The 18013-nt window shown below is 37.4% G+C and overlaps 1 protein-coding gene across 1 annotated transcript in view; it reads right to left on the bottom strand.

Moving 5' to 3' along the window:
* Window positions 1-2534: 2534 nt before the first annotated feature.
* The window catches only part of bfsp2 (beaded filament structural protein 2, phakinin), a 34905-nt gene continuing 19426 nt past the window's right edge, over window positions 2535-18013 (bottom strand). Inside the window, exons 5-8 of the mRNA XM_039753459.1 lie at window positions 17166-17294; window positions 14040-14260; window positions 7516-7599; window positions 2535-3104 (exon numbers count right to left, since the gene is read on the bottom strand). Coding sequence (XP_039609393.1) covers window positions 7530-7599; window positions 14040-14260; window positions 17166-17294 — 420 coding nt within the window. The 3' untranslated portion in view covers window positions 2535-3104; window positions 7516-7529. The remainder of the gene's footprint in view (window positions 3105-7515; window positions 7600-14039; window positions 14261-17165; window positions 17295-18013) is intronic.

Here is an 18013-nt window from a genome sequence, read left to right as displayed (position 1 = left end):
AATTCATGCCTAGGATGTTCAGCTCTGCCTCTTTCAATTGACGTTTGATCAGCATGGTTCACTCTTTGAGTTTATTGTCTATTAATATCACCTGTTTCTGTCCTACTGTCATGCTATGATGTTTACTACTTTTTACATATGACTTTAACAAGCATTATTTCATGGTGGCACAGTGATTAGCCACTCTGCTGCACAGTGTCAAGGAGCTTGATTTACAGTAATGGCTCCTCATCGTCTGTACCACCATATCTGTGTGGATTCTTTCATGTATTTCACATTTCACTCCTATCACAAAGACATACAGTATGTTTTAAATTCAGTGATAAAGAGTGAGAGTCTCCCTCAGTGAAGAGACACATAGCATAGGTTTGGGTCTTGCTTCGTGCCTGTTGTGGGTTAGGATAGTTAATGAAAGAGTGAACAGCCTTCTTATTTACTATTTTTCTACCACTTTTATAACTTTGGCCATATCTGGTTGGCTTTCAGTTTTTAGTTTCATATATGCAATTTCATCCTTTAATAATATCACCAGTCTCCCTTAGTCAGTCCGAATGGTCACAAAGCCACACGTACTGAAGATAAAGTAAAACTCCAGTATAACTAAGGATCAACATACACAAGATGGACTTGCCTTACCTCATTACCTGTTTGTGACATACAGCAGATTGAGAAAGTATTCAGACCCCTTCACTTTCTGCAAATTTTAATTTCTTGTATTTAATTTTAAATGGATAAATTTGCCAATTTTACCCACCAGTCTACACCCAATAACTCACAATGACAAAGTGAAAGCATGTTTTCAGAAAAGTTTGTAAATTTATTAAAAATCACAAAGTGAAATCTGTCATTCATATATGTATTCAGTCCCTTAATTAAGTACTTTGTAGATGTCCCTTTGGTAGCAATTACAGTTTCAAGCCTTTATGAGTAAGTCTCTACAAGCTTTGCACAACTGCATTTAGGCAGTTTATCCCATTCCTACTGGCAGATCCTCTCAATGGAATGGAGGGGAAGCATCTGCAAATGGAGATCTTCAGGTCTCTCCCTGTCTATGAGGTTTAAGTCTGGGTCACTCAAGGACAGCCCGAGACCTGGCCCAAAGCCATACCAATGTTGTCTTCTCTATATGCTTCATGTTGTTGTTGTGCTGAAATTTGAGTCTTTGTTCCAGTTTGATGTCACTTGCACCCTGAAGCAAGTTTCCTTTAAGGTCTTCTCTGCATTTGGCTGCATTCATCCTTCCCTCAATTCTCAGAAGTCTCCAGCTCCCTGCTGTTGAGAAGCACCACATGCCATCCCCAAGATGGTTACAGTTGGCGTGCGTGGCTCTGCTGTGCGTATCCAATGACGCGGTAGGAGGTTTAAAGCTGGCGGGCGGGGCTCTGTTGAGCGTATCCAATGATGCGGTAGGAGGTTTAAAGCTGGCGGGCGGGGCTCTGTCGAGCGTATCCCATGGTCTTAGAGTTGGCGGGCGTGGCTCTCTGTCTTGCTTGTGCTCACTGTCTTGCGTGCCCTTAGTGAATTATATATATAAATTCTGAATCTATGTCTCCAGAAAACAGCCATTCAGAACAGTCATGATAAAGAGCAAACATTAAATGAGTGATTATTCTTGTATAGAGGATTGATACATGATTAACAGGAAAATATTGGAGTGCAAATTTGAAAGATGAGCTTTTAGTAAAACCTCCTTTGAGTCAAAAACGTTGCCCAAATTAATAGAACTGGAGTAAACTAGCCCTAGCATTAAATGGTGAATTTAGTCACCATTATATATTTTTATTACATATAGTTGCAAATTGCTTCAGGGAAACTACAATGTGCTCTTTATTTTAGGTTTGGTAGGGCGGATACTTGTAGACAAACCTTTTATGGGTGTGTTTGCATTTAATCCAAAAAGTGTCAGTCTTTCCATCCAAGTGAAGCAACTTGAATCCCAGTGGACCAATTTTGTTGAAATTTGGCACCTTCATTTTTTGAGGATATATGTGGGGAGAGCTAAATTTTCTTTGAGATAGAGCAGGGGTCCTCAATCCCAGTCCTGGAGAGCCGCAGTGGCTGCAGGTTTTTGTTCTGACCTGGTTACTTAATTAGAAAACAATTCTTGCCAATACAGCACTAAGCTATGAAATTAAATTAACTCTGCTATGTCAGGTCATTCTCATATCCTAAATTTTCTTTCCCTTTCTATCATGCAAATGATTTGAAGGCTAAAATGGACGAGTAATTCTCAGTCCTTCACTTTTTTCTCTTCATTTTTCTTCCAAGTATTTAATTAAACCCAATAGTGCAGATAAATACACACAGGTGTAAATGTAAATAAGCTAAATGGAGAAATGCTGCTCTCTCTTGTCATTTGCATATTATTGATAATAAGGAGCAATTAAAATAGCTGTTTAAGACGAAATTAAGCAATAAGGGCTCAAAATCACTAAAGTGAAGCAGAAGTGTTACTTTAGCAATAAGTGCTTTTTATTAAGCAACTGGGTTGGAGCAAAAACCTGCAGCCACTGCGGCTCTCCAGGACCGTGATTGAGGACCCCTGAGATAGAGCATTTAATGCAAATTTTTTAAATTTCCAAATCTTCCATTGAAAAGCATTGCCGAATTTATGAATCTGCAAACTCATTGATTATAAAATAGTGAAACAGATGCATGTGTGTCGTCTGCAATACCGAGAGTCACAATTGTCAAGGAGGGGAAAAGAAATCCATATACAAGTTTAATTCTCAGCGGCCATCAGTTGAAAAACCTTACATTTGTAGCATTTCGGGAAAAAGTTAGCCTTGCATCTGAGTTATGAAAATATCCAAAAATGTAAATCCATGGTCTGTCCAGTGCACATAACTGCTGTAAGCTTAATTAACATTTTTACTTTCAAGAATAAACAGGGCAACAGCACCAGAATGAAGCATTTAATCTAATATTCCTGGCAACAAAATGCAAGATGATGTAGTTACAAAACATCCACACCAAGTTCATGAAATGCACTCCATTAAACAGTTTGATTTTTAGAAGCAATTTTAAATGTTAAAAAGCTTAACAATCAACTCTCTCAGAATAATGTGAACTCCATGTCTTTCACGTTGGACTAACCAGGAAACCTGTAAAATACAGAAGTGGAAAAAAACATTAGTATGATACTACTGTACTATGCATTCAGCCATAAACAACCCCCAGACCTTTTAGTGGCACAACTGTCAGTAGAACGGTGAAAAAACTCTGTTGTTGGCACCCAACAAATAAAATGCATAACATTTTTAGATATTTGTAACGCTGAGAGTTTTGACACAAAGAATTCATATTCTGATAATCACAGTTGTTAATCTGAGGGCCCACAACATTGAACCCATCTCAAGTGTTTACCCAGTGCCCTGCGCTCATGAATGCATTCATCACAATTTGAAAGGCCAGAATTTTACTGGGCCTGTCTATGCCGTTCTGATATCAAATACTACTTGTGTCTCACATTATGAAGACCTTTAAGATACTTGTCCTGGACTACATGAGTCCTCTTGTGGTATGCTCTCTGTACTCACTGCAGTTTGCCTATCAGACAAAGATTGAAGTGGAGGATGCAATTATCTATCTGCTCCACAAGGCCTATTCTCACCTCAAAGCTGTGAGGATTGTGTTTTTTGATTTATCCAGTGCCCTCAATACCATCTGGACATCTTTGTTAAGGGTAAACTCAGAGATATGCAGGTGTGTAAGGCTATGGTGTACTAGATAATGGACAATCTGTCTGGCAGACCTCAGTTTGTAAGACGCAAGGACTGTGTCTCTAAATAAAAATGTGAGCAGCACTGGTGCACCACTTGTACACGTTCTGTCTCCCTTTCTCCTCACTCTGTACACCTCCAATTACAAATTTAACACCTGGTCATGTCAGTTGCAGAAATTCTCAGATGATTCTGCACTTATAGGGCATATTGATAAAGAGGATGAGACAGAGTATAGGAGTCGGGTGGAGAAGTTTGTTTCTTGGTGCAAAGAGAATTATTTGCATCTTAACTTCAGCAAAATCAAGGTATTGGTTACTGACTTTCACCGTACCAAAGAGTCTGTATGTCCAGACACTATTCAAAAAGTGGATGTAGAGTTGGTCCACATCTACAAGCACTTGAGGGTCCACATTAATGACATGTTGGAATGGTCTTGGAACACAGAGGAACTTCATGAGAAAGGGCAGAGCAAGATCTTTTTTCTTAGGAGACTGTGTTCCTTTAATGTGGGGGGTGATATCCTTCACATCGTCTATAACTCTTTGATGGCCAGGGCAATTTTCTACAATGTGGTGTGCTGGGCTGGTAACATCACTTCAGGAGAGACCCACTGAATCAACAAGTTAATTAAAAAGGCAAGCTCAGTTATAGGATGCACTCTGGACTCCCTGGAGGTAGTAGTGAAGGAGAGAACTAAAACAAAACTGAGTGCCATTATGAACAATGCTTCATATCCTCTCTGTGACACACTAGCACAGGACTTTTTGCCAGCAAATTATTCATTATAATTGTGTCAAGTAACACTACTGGGGCTTCTTTATACCAACAGCAATATGTCTGCATAATGCCTCACTATGAGTGGAACAGCCAAACCAGAATGTTTCTTTCTTTTGAATTTTCTTGCTTTAGTCATTCCAGTGTGTGTGCAAATGTATTTATTTACTTACTAATCAACCTGTTTATGTACTTATTTAAAGAGGTTCTATAAAAAGCCAAATTTCCTTCTGGGGACAAATAAAGATTTATCTATTTATTTATCTATCTATCTGTTGTATCCGTCTATCTATGTAAATAAAATCTACAATTTCTCTCTCCAGTGACCCATCCAGAAATAGAAATTCTGGGATGGTGTTGAGAAAGGTACACAAACCTGGAATTAAGAGGATTCACTGAAAAGTACATCTACACCACAGGACAATATAAAAGGTAACGCTCTGTTTAAAAAAATCTAAAAGACAACAGCCTCTTCTGTTTAATACAAGTGTTTAGCGCTATGCAGAGTACAGTGAAATTGTTGCTTACATGTGCTAATCAACATGTGATGTTGCCACTTTCTGACCCGGTGTCATGATTAGGGAATAGAACTAAGTAAACAACAGGACTCAAGAATATGCCATAGATGCCTTAATGATGTAGGTATTGTTAGCAATGTAAAATAAGAAAAGAGTGAAATTGTGCACGGTCAGTAGTAGTATGTATTCCCCATCATTGTTATGAAAACCCAGCAGCAATAAGTCAATCAACCTACAAGCTCTCCTATGCAGAGGCAACTAAAGTCTTTATGTATGTACTGGCATCCTGATATGATATGCTGTGGTGGTCCTCAGTCTGTTATTAATTTCTGCAAATGTTTTTGATTGATGGCACTGCAGTTTCAATTTCCTGCATTTTTTGTCTTTGTGTGGTCAACATTGTTTGTGTTTAGGGTTCAACTGTGTTCTGGGCAACAGAGTGTGGAGAGGCACAGAGATCTGAAGTGCATCAGTGAATTCAATAATAGGTTGATGGATTATTAATATTATTATGTTACATTGGTTGCTTTTCCTTTTTATTATGCAGTGTTGCTTTTTGATTTCACTAATTTGATGTTTCAGTCTGTGAGAATGTAATTCCTGAGCTTTGCCAGAAGAAACACTGTTTCTAGAGATTTCTAAGAAAAGGAAATTAGGGTTTTGCTGGGGGAGTCCTAGTTATACACTGATCACCAAATAATATTATCTTAAAGTTACAAAACTAGCATGAGTACCCACCACTGCTAAACCACATCCTGGAGCTTCTGACCTCCTCAACCCTGAGATTTTGAATTGTGTCTACCCATAACCTTTAACTCTCCAAACTTCTCTGCATTCTGTGGTAGAGCACCTGAACAAGACAACTGTTCTGCCATTTGAAGGTGAAATTAGCAGGCCACTAGGTTAATGGATATGGACTAAATCATGAAAATGTAAATGAAGCACAAGCAGGCTCAAAACCAGCAGATCGCTAATACCAATTGCATACCCAATATGCAAACCAAAAAAACATAAATCAAAACAGAAAAATCTTTGCTACAAAAAGTAACACTAAACACATGTAACATTTTTAGAAAAAAATCCACATACTTGGAAAACATCTGTTATGAAAAACTGGCCTAAATATTGACGCAGGAGTGACATCATCATAGTGCTACTTCCGAGGAACTTCCTCTAATGATGTAGATTCACATCTTAGCAACTAGCACATAAAATTCAACGTGGTGTTGTGATTTTTTTTTTAAACATAAAATAACTGAACATGTAACTGAAATCAACATACCTCAAAAATGAGTAAAGCCTAGAAAACAATGACAAAAATATATACAAATTTATAAAACAAAGTACCCCTGTGACATCAGTTAACAGTTAAATGATGATTGTGGACTATGGCTGGCAGCTTATCCCGGCCAATACCCCCAAGCCGCCAGAGGGAGCCCTCCCTGCATCATGGACTATAAAGTTTTAATACACAGCCCTGCTGGATAAAGTCGGGGCCGCCAGGGGACGCTGCAGGGAGGCACAGAAACATTTATTTTCCATACAGCCCGGAAGTACGTCCCAGTCACATGAACGGAAGAAATAAAATGCTTCTGGGCTGACAAAGAAAAGGAGTTTTCACCTGACCCGGAAGTGCTGGATAATCACATGGAATGAGGGGTCAGAAGCACTTCCAGGTCAAGGAATATAAGAGACTGTGGGAGATCCCAGACGGACGAGCTGAGTTGGGTGGCAGGGTGACAACGCGTCTGGGAGTGGAGGATTGTTTATTGTATTTGATTATTGATATAGTTTGAGTATTGTGGAGTGTAGGGAGCTTTGTGCACATTACTGTATTAATAAATTTAACAATTGGACTTTTATCTGGTGTCTGGCGTCTGATCCAAGGGTTCAAGGGGACAACAGCGCCCGCTATCTGTCACATGATAAAATAATAATTAAGTCAAATATGAATATATGAATGGAATTCATATATTTCAAAAACTGATAATTAATAAAAACAATGTCTGTCATTAAGCGATTTTGGTGGCATGTGGCATCATCGTGATCTTTATTTATGGCAGCACAAGAAAGTAAGCATCCTAGCGCATTGCATTCCCAACCTAACCTAACCATCCTAGCAAAGGTGTTCATAGCAAAATTCTTCTTCTTTCCTTTATATATCATTTTAAGGCACTGCCATATTGATATCTAGCAGACTGACTGATTGATTATGTAGGAAATTTCAGATAGAGGTTTTGTACTTTCAAGTTGTTATGAGAAGAATTACTAGACCAACATTTTTAAGTGATTTGCAAATTCAGAATGTTGTTAATTGCTAATTGTTTAATTGATAATTCACTGATAGAAATAGGGTCTTTGTAAATCTAATGATGCACTGTAAAGAAGGTTTGCTGTGTGCACAGTATATATACATGCATACAAATACATACAGGAAAAACAAGTGACCAGACAGTGAGCCATCTTGAAAGAAGAAATTTGTAAGACTGCATGCTTACTTGTTAAAGAGTTGTTAGAACATGTCTGAGGGCTTAAAGTCCGGCTGGACTACACTGTCATCTGGCTCTCTTCCAATGATCCACCTGGGAAGACATAAGATCAGTTACTTGATATAATTCATTTATCAAAGAAAAGTAAATTTATTTGTCTGTTACTGCACAAAAACCTTCCAGAAAACCATTGCATTCCTGACACATGAATACCAAATGTAATATTTTGCAAGATGGATTAATAATTACAACATAACAAAAAATCATGTGTCAGACACAATGGTTTGCTGTCAGAAAAAGTTTCTACTATAATTGTGGTTCTGCGAAAACAGATTTTTTTGGAGGCTTTAGGCTTTAGTGTCTTTTATGAAATCAGGACAATTTTGTAATGAAGCTTTTTATGCTGCGTCAAAAAATGTTCCAAATGGCATAAAAATTGATTTGGCAAGCAAGAAAAAAGTAATTGTCTGTCCTACTTTCCATCCAGCTAGACATCCATGCATTATAGGAAGGAAGAGCCTAATCCTGGTTGCATCTGAATAACCTAAGGAGAGAGTGTGTGTCCACTGCAGGGCCATGGGAGGGCCAGGCGAACCATACACAAAAATTTCATTTTTTTGGAATAAAACGCATATGCTACATATTTACATAACGTCACTGTTGGTAATATAAAGTTTCAATATGACGTAAATCTCATTTACATTAACACATTTAAAACTTTGAAATTATGAAAATATACACAAGTATATGTCATATTTAAATGACAGCAAAGGTTTATTTTTTAGTTTGTTTGTCTACTTATTTTAATTTTAGTAAAAATTACAATTTTGTTATTTTTTATAAACAAGTTAGAAAATGTACGTGTGGCATAACATTGGGTTCATTCTTTGATTTACTTAACTGTTTTGGAAGTTGGAGTGCTTATTATATTTTTTACTTCATCAAAGAGACATGCTCGTTTTTCTTACATAATTGATGTGTGACAGAATTTTCGTTGTGTTGCATGTAGTGGAGATCTCTTTGCCATCGGAAATGGCTATATGACGTAAAAAAGAGAAAAATGCTGTCCACAAAATACACTAATTAGCCTCAACATTAAAATCGCTGACAGGCAAAATGAATAACATTTGTTATGTCATTACAATGGCATCTGTCAAATGGTGGGATATATTAGGCAGCAAGTGAACAGTCAGTTCTTGAATATGAAGTGTTGGATGCAGGATAAATGGGCCAAGGGTACGTATCTGAGGCACTTTGACAAAGACCAAATTGTGGGTCAGAGGATCTCAAAAACAGCAGGTCTTGTGGGGTGTTTTCTGTATGCAGTGGTTAGTACCTACCAAAAATGGCCCAAGGATGGACAACCAGTGAGCTGTTGACTGAGCGCCAAAGGCTCATAGATGCGTACAGGGAATCTGGTCTGACAGCATGGAAGAGCTATTGTAGCACAAACTGCTGAAAAACATACAGTAATGCTGGCCATAAAATAAAGGTTTCAGAACACACAGTGCATCACAGCTTGCTGCTTACAAGGCTGTGTAGCTGCAGACATATCAGAGTGTCCATACTAACCACTGCTAAAAGTGTTTACAATGTGCATATGATCATCAGAATTAGACCATGGAGCAGTGGAAGAAAGTGATCTGGTCTGATGAATCACATTTTCTTTTAGATAATGTGGATGGATGGCTGGGTGCGTATATGTAGTTTATCTAAGGAAGAGATAATAGCAGGATGCACTATGGGAGGAAATGAGGCCAGTGGAGATAAGTTAATGCTCTGGACAATATTCTGCTGGGGAACTGTGGGTCCTGGCATTCATGTGGGTGTTACATTGAAATGTACCACCTCCCTAAAGACTGTTGTAGACCATACACACCACTTCAAGGCAACGGTATTTGCTGCTGGCAGTGGCCTCTTTCAGTAGGATATTGCAGCTTGCCACACTGCAATAATTGTTCACGAATAGTTTGAGGAACATAACAAAGATTTCAGGGTGTTGACTTGGCCTTCAGATTCTCCAAAACTCAATCCAATCAAGCATCTGTGGGATGTGTAAGAAAAATAAGTTCGATCCATAAAGGCCCCACCTTGCAACTTGTATGACTTAAACGATCTGCTGTTAATGTCTTGGTGCCAGGCACCAGTGGACACCATCAGAGGTCTTGTGGGGTCCATGCCTAAATGGATCAGAGCTGTTTTGGCAGCACAAGGGTGACCTACACAATACTAATCAGGTGGTTTTAGTGATAATTGTTGTACACCATGCAAGGTGAAATAATGTCTGTCTAGCTAAATTTGAAACAGTGCACTACTCTGTAATTGAAGTCCTACAGAATGTTTCTCTGTTATTTTAAGGACAGATGGCATACAAAAGAGATTTTTTTAGGGAAGTATGGATTTAATTATCATTTGTTGACCTTTAACATGAGATCTGGCCTTAAAAAAATATTTTAGTAACATAGTACATCCATACTGTCACTTGTACCAGGTCACGTAAGAATAGCAAGTACATGCTTTTAGAATATTGGAGAAAGCCCACAGGGATAATCGTGAGAACATTTCTTTTGTCATAGGACTTGCTCTGAGCCCTTTATGTGTCCTTTGGTCTCTTAACACCCCTGGCACTTTGTTAGAATGTTCTGGATTGTCCCCCTGTTACTTTCTCCTAGTCCTTTCTCTCTAACTCTCTTTCTAAGAATATTTTGAACATTCCTTTTCTACTTCTTATCTTTCATCTCTTGGATCTAAGTGTACTTTTTTTGCATCCACAGCATTAATGTTTCTTTTTAGGCACCATCATAGAAAAGCTAGTTTTAGCCTTTAGATGGAAGGCTACTGCTTCTTTACTGCCTAATCTCAGCAAATCTTTTTTATAATTTAGGTTTTTTGGGGTTTTCTGTGTCCTGGCTTAATGGGTCATCCATTGCCACTATCATCGAGTAGTCATCTTCAGCGTGGTTGGAGCGGGACTGCAGAGCTGTGTCTGGTCACTCTCTGGTTTTTTTTCTTCCTTTTTCATGGGGCTGCATGTGTCACCATGTTGGAGAGGGCTCTGTATATGATTTTGTATTTATATCCAATTAGACATGTTTCTTATCCCATTGTATTTTTATTCTAATAAATATTTTATCACCAAAAAAGACCTTGTTAGGTCATCACATAAATTATGACAGGAAATGAGTACATTGTAAACTGTTACGACCCCATGTACCATGTGTCCTGTTGATGTGCATGAGAGTGAATACACACAACACAAGAAGAATTTAAATATTTGCCTTCCCAGTGTGACCGTCCCTAGGCTTTTGTTTCCACTTGTCTGACACTTTTCTCTTTTACTTAGCTTCTTCCTTTCATTTCCTCCTCTCCTTTAGCTTTTATTTCTACCTTGCCTTCCTTTCATACCCAATGTAAACTCAGTGGCTAATCCTCCACCTAGAGGTCACTTCTGGGGTCACATTTCAAAATGCCAGTGACAGCTGCAAACATCTTGCCATGACTGATGGATGTAGTTTGCTTCCAAAAACTGTTCATCTCGACTTGTTTTGCCTGACATCACCACCCTATGTTTGTAGATTTTTCTTCAGAACTAATTAGATGCAATGATAATTTAAAAATAAAATCCCATTGGCAGTCAGTGTCAAAGTAATAGTGTTTAGTCCACTTCAAACAGTAACAAATATTTATGATCCTCACTTAACTAAAAGTGGAAGAAGAATGAAGGGAGAACAAAAGACAGATTAATGGCTTTAGCCAAATAAATAAAAATGGAGAGGCTCATATCGTTAGCAGCGTGTGTGATTCAGATGTCAGCAATTGTGGAGTTGAAAGTCAAAAAGACACAGTGGAAATGAGTAAAGCCATTTTCTATTATAAGCTTCCCCAGCCTACTCCTGCTTCCACCCTACCATTACCATCAATCTAGGCACTTTTAAAAATGGAAACCAGGAAATCTCCCTGTGAAACACCTCATGAATTAAGTGGAATTTTCACGTCAACACTTCCTAGGACAACCCAATATTTTCTGGATTGACAAAATTTACAAGTAAGTATAATGGGAATCCTGAATGTGATTGCTTTGGTGTTTTCTAAAAGAACATTGGCTGTTAAGCATCCCTTGTTAAGTGTCCTCTTGGCTTTGTTACTATTATTTTGCACATGTTTATCCTTCATTGCTAATATGTGAACGAATGTGCCCTGTGGTCACCTGCCACTTCATTCCTGCTGCCTTGGTTTAAGTTTAAACCTTGTTTATCTAATACAGTACTTTTGTTCTTTTACTATTAATTTTCATATTTTGATTAATTCTGTTTTGGTTTTGTTCTGTTATATATTTCATTTACTTATTAAGCTGTTGTTTATTCATTATTTTTCAGTTTTGTATTATGTGAGGTGTCTATGTCTTAGTGTTTTTTGTTGTCTGTCCTACATAATATTTATGGAGCCTAAAGAGGCTGGGCGACCAAATGAACAGCTCGGTATTGCATCTTTCTTTTTGAGGTACTGGTGTTTTTAATTTTTCATGATTGTATTTCATGATTTTTGAATCCTGCAATTGTTTAAGGCACTGTTCTTGGTTTTGTGAATTTTGCTATTTTACTCTTTTTGTTCCTCTTTTGTGTTTTATACTAAACTTTGTTTTCTTAGGCCACCAGTTTTTAATGGTTTTCCTTCTCTTCTTTGGACATTTAAGACTTTAAACCATTTGCCCCCTTTCTGGGCTTGTAAACCTGACTTTTGAGTTTAAGGCCAGGCTGCCTGACATTGTAAAGCCGACTCTTCTGGGGTCAGTCATTGTGTAAACTGCAGATTTGGTCTTTGTTTTTGAGGTCTGCACCATTTTTTGAGCTGTATGAGTGGCAAGATCATACAATTTCTGTCTTGTACCTGGCATTGTGAGAATAAGTTCTGCCCCCGTCAAATTGCATTAATCATGCTTGAGAGTATTAGTGTTAGCCATTTGTGCAAATTATAAATATTATGATTAATAATTAATAATTGTTACTAAAATGACCATGCACTATGTGATTTTCTCTTGTGTTATGACATTGGGAGATTGGCTACTCTCTTACACTTAATGATTTAGTGTTACTGATAGCTAATCAAAAGCAGGAATACACTATGCAAGGTCAAAAATGGCTGGAAGCCTCTTGAACAATCTCATGAATCTATAAATTAAATTGGATGTCCACACCACTGGGCAAGACTTTACAGTACCTGTACAATTTAACAGTATCAAGAATAATGTGATATTTCTCTGCATAGTTATATTTTTATAGTAGAGTAAATGTATCTTAGCTTGTTATCAAAATTCACTTAATTAGCCTGTACTGTCTGTTCTGACTAGTGGATTATTTTCTTCTTCTTCTTCTTTGGATCACATAGTCTTGTGGCCCATCAGGGCCAATTCTGGAAGCCTTCTGTCTTGAGCAGGGTCCTTTCCTCCCATGGGTCAAGTGGACTACACTTTGGACATGCACCTTGGATACTTTTGGAGAGATGAATGGATATCTTCCATCTTCTATTTTGTTGTACTCTTATCCTAGTTACTTCAGGTCTTCCAAACATTAGTCTTTAACAATCATTCATCCTTCATCATATGGACATGTTCAAACATCATTAGCTTCCTCACTTTGATCTTGGCCTTTACTGTTACTCTCCTGTTTAACACATTTCTAATCTCTTTATTGCTGCCCATGCCCCTCCAAATTATTCACATTATTTTTGTTTAGCATTTTGTTTAAAATGCCTTCAACTTAACATTGTCGACTTTCAAGAACACAGTGACACTGTCTGTTCCAACTGTGTTTTAAGACAGACAGAGGGTTTTTCAGTAATCAACAGAAGTTGGGACACGTGTCAATTGTTTGCTTCAACTTTCAAGGCTTAATTTATTTTAATTGCTGCAGAACATCTGTAGTTTGTAACTTAATAGTTGATCCCTAAAGAAGGCCCATTTGTAATACCGGTATTCTGACATTTCCTTTTTTCAGTTTTTATTAAACTTTTAATTTAAACCTCTGGCAATTTACTTCTTACTGTTTCACCATTTTAGGTCATTCATTGCATTTCAATTGATTAAATTTGAAGAAAACCTAGAAAACAATTGGATGTTCTAAATCTTTCACAGATTGTGTACCTACACACGCACTGGCTCGATTTGGTGTCTGACAGCATTAATGATCAGTCACTGTGATGTTGGTTAGCATAATTAGGAATCTCTTTTCCTCTTACACGCTGTATTGATTGCATACTTTTATTCTATGTTAGTTAGTGTTCCCTAATCTTATTTATTTTGTCTTTTTTCTCTTTCTTCATCATGTAAAGCACTTTGAGCTACATTGTTTGTATGAACATGTGCTATATCAATAAATGTTGCTGTTGTTGTCATGGATAAACTGTGTGTAGGACTCCAACTGCAATAACATGGCCAGTTAAATTTGATAAGTGAGTGAGGTGTTCACAGGGTATAAGGACTTAAGTTTTCTGCAAGGTAACTCAGGCTTGTGCAAATGTAAACTCACTTCATTTACCTGCTTTCTTCACCATCTAAGATGCCATGATAGGTGCCAATCTCAAGTTCCAACCTCCCTTTGTTTTCGAGCAGAATTTCATAGTCCTGCTTCTGCTCTTGGATATCGCCTCGAATCTCAGCCAGCTCTGCCTCCAGCTTTGAGATGACGGAGCCCAGGTTCTGCAGCTCAATATCATGCCAGTGTTTTGCATCATATAGAGAGTTCTCCAGCCCTCTTTTCTATGAAGACACACAAAGATACAAAGTTATTATCAAGAGCAAGAGTTTCCTTGAAGAAACTTGACTACCAAAACCGCAGAATAAGTATATCAACTCTCTAAATTAAATAAGGACTAAAAAAGAAAGATCATCAAAATAGTTTTTGCTTGATTTCTGTTTATTTATAAGGAGTTGTTTTGTAATGAGGGAAATTGAAATCCTTACGGTATAATTTTTGTAAGCAGCTCATAGCATGAGGTTTCTAGCTTTGCTTTTGTTCTTCTCCTGAGGGTAACAGTATCCAACGTATCCAGAGACTGCAGGGAATAGGGTTTATTTTTAACACTTGTTTCCGCTCGTATTATGTAACTGTACTGAAGCAATGCCCTTCAGTGGCTTCAAGTGAATTTATTATAACAATCTAGTTGACGCAAAGAAAGTCCACCAGGAGTGAGTCTGTTTTGATACATCTCTGAATACTTTATTTGATTGAAACTTGATGAAAACGTTTGATTTAAGGCATCTCATTAACTTTATATTATTGATAATCCTTTTAGCCTTTGCTCTTCAGTCAATAGTTTTCTGCACCTAAATGTTCATTTCTTTATTCATGTTTGTTTTGGTTCTTGTTGGCCCTGAAAAATGCCTGGCCATAGTCCTCATCATAAACGTAAACATTCTAAATTTTATTTCAAATATATAATGATACTGGAACCCTATCTAAGTTTGGTTTCTATCTTGCACCCTATCCAGCTGGACTAGAATTCTGACTCTCAACAGAATGAAAAAAATATGGAAAGCAAATTTTACAAAATGCGGTTGTTATTTAAGCTCACATAAAAACCCATTCTTCACGCAATCACTTCATAACCAGAATGAAAACATTTGATCAAGTAACTTTAGGCATTTCACTATGATGTATGTGCTCTGGTTGGACCCTGATATGCATGTGCTGGTGTGATGCCAACTCAGACGTCACTGAGATATGCTCCCATTCTAAGTAGATGTTTCGGGACCCCAAACCTGGTCATTGCTCGGGTGTCCCACCTTCACACCACTTCTGCCCCTCCCAGCTCAGGATGAATAAAATCATTTGGAATTTACACACATGATGTTCACATCTGCTCAGCTGTGAAAAAAAATATTAAGGGAACATAAGTGGCATCATGTCGGTACTCAAAGGGTTTTGGATTTTGGAGAATTTCAGATTTTGGAATTTGGCTTAAGGATACTCAACCTGTATATAAGAAAGGGCAGAGTACAGTGTTTAATCTCAGGAGACTGTATTTCTTCAGTGTGGGTAGTGACATCCTTTACATCTTCTATAACTCTGTGATCACCAGCGTGATTTTTTTGCGCTGTGATGTGCTGGGTCAGTCACTTCACTTCAAGAGAGGCCCACCGAATCATCAAGCTACTTAAAAAGGCAGACTCAGTTATGGGATGCAATCACAACCAAGTAGAAATGGAGGAGAGAATGAAGACAAAACTGAGTGCCATTATGAACAAGCTGCACATCCTCTCTCTGACACATTAACACTGAGTACTTTCAATCAATAAATTATTCAGCAGATGTGTTTCAAGAAACGCTACTGGGGCTCCTCATACCAATGACAATACACCTACATAATGCCTCACTGTGACTGCGCTATTATCTTTTGGAAAGACGTTTTCCATGAGAACACCCTAATGACTGTAAATTCTGTCTGATACCCCAACATAACTGGCTTTACATACGCAGTTAGATTTTAGAAGGTGAGTACAGAAACTAAGAGATGTTTGTATTTATAAAAAAATGCCCAACTGAAGATTTTCTGACTAACGCAATACTTAGCAGAAAGACATGGATTTCATGGTGGACATTGGCACTCTGTATCCAAAGAGATTAGGCTGAGCTGATTAACAATATTTTGGAGTATTTAAAATTATGAACCACAATTTATGTAAGTGGTTACTAATAAAGTCTGCATTGAGGATATTGGAGAATAAGATGAAACAAGGGCTGACCAAAGGCTAGAAAATGTTTCATACAGAGAACTGTACTTTGTGAGATAGGGGGCTTGACTTTCAAGGCTATGCCAGAATCAAATAAAACACAAAAGGGGCAAATGGCAGAGAGCTGTTTTGTAGAAGACTTCCAAAAGAAAGACTGACCCACATCTCTTCATGTGATTTGGGGAAAATAGAGGTTTCCTGTCATGGATTAAACACTTCATAATGTTTTAGTGCTATTTAAAAGATGACATGAGGTTTCATTGTAATTTTTCAGAAAGGTCATTGACAAACAAGTAATAAAGCTTCAGTAAGATTTTTAGTATCTTTTTTCTGCACATATGGAGTACATGTCCTTTCTTTTGCCCTTTGTAACTTCTTAAATGAGCAAACTTATTATACACATTACCATAACAACTGTGGCATATCATACTGGTCATTTTTGACACAGCATACACAGTACCAACATTAAATCTGAAGGGCATACAGTAGATCAAAAAGATGACGTAGTTAATGAAGAAAAAATTAAAAGGTAGAAAGGGAAGGGGCGAAAAACAGGATAGGAATCAAAAAGAAAATGTTTCATAAATCTCATTTCTTCTCCAATGCTGAAACAATAAATGCAGTAACTGAGGAACTTAGTCTTTCGTGAAACTGACTTTGAGCATGCAAGCAGACTGTATTAAATGTATATTTTCTTTTTTAATACCTAATATTATTTAAGTAATATTTAACACAGCTGTACTTTTATTGTATTAGAAACTGTCTTCGCTTACATTTTTTCAAGATTTATAGGCATTATACCTCATAACAGCCAGTCAACAAACTTGCATGTTAAAGTATCTACCATTCTTTCTTCAAGTTTATAATTCATTACTATTATGACCAATGATGTTAGCTGATGTAGAGCTTGAGAATAAAAAAAATTGTGTACCAGGGCTCTCATCGACTCTGTCTCTGCTTGGAGGCTCTGAATCTTGCACCCAGTTTCATTACACTCTGTTTTTAAGGACTCCAGTGTTTCCTCTTCCTGGCTCAATGCAGCGTTTATACTTTCTGGCTGCTGTTTAAAGAAAGAAGTAAAAGGTCAGTAAGTGTGTCGGCCAGTAGGCAAGTCAGTAAGAAAGTAAGTAGCTGCTAACAATGTGACATTGACCTTAAATCGTGGATAGCTCATGGCTCTGAAGCAGTGGTGTCCAAAGTCTGTATTATTAATGATCTCATTGTTTAATTAGATGGTCCTTTTTCTTATTCTATTATTCATTAAGAAAAGAGTAGAAGTGTAAGATTGACTTTTATAAGAAACTTACAGTTATTTACATTTTTGCCATTATTTTAAGCTCATGACCTCTTTTTGTTGATTTCCCATTAATTCACCTTTTCTGTGTAGTTTGCTCCCTTAATTCTATGCTAATAATTAAAAATAACAAGCAGAGCAGACAACCAGGCAAATAACACTGAATGTTGAAAGGCTGCAACTATTTCTATAATCTGGGCTTCCATATTATCCCATGCCTTTTATCTTCCTGTTTGGGTCTTTGATTATTTCTTAATCCAATTCTGGCAGTTATTTTTTCCTTAGATGTTTAATGAAATAGTTAATAATAATTTAAATAATACTTATAAATTATTATTATTTAATAAAATAGTTGGAATATTGTTGCATTTTCCTTGGCAATGTTTGTTTTGATTGAGGTGTTGCCATTTTGTGGATGATGGCTACTATGTTGTTACGCCTGGACGGGAGTATGCAGTACAGCGCATGATGTCACCATAGTGACA

This window comes from Polypterus senegalus, chromosome 5, assembly GCF_016835505.1.
Source record: "Polypterus senegalus isolate Bchr_013 chromosome 5, ASM1683550v1, whole genome shotgun sequence".
NCBI lineage: Eukaryota > Metazoa > Chordata > Cladistia > Polypteriformes > Polypteridae > Polypterus > Polypterus senegalus.
Note: the sequence above shows the minus strand (reverse complement) of the source record. Positions and strands in the feature narration are given on the sequence as shown.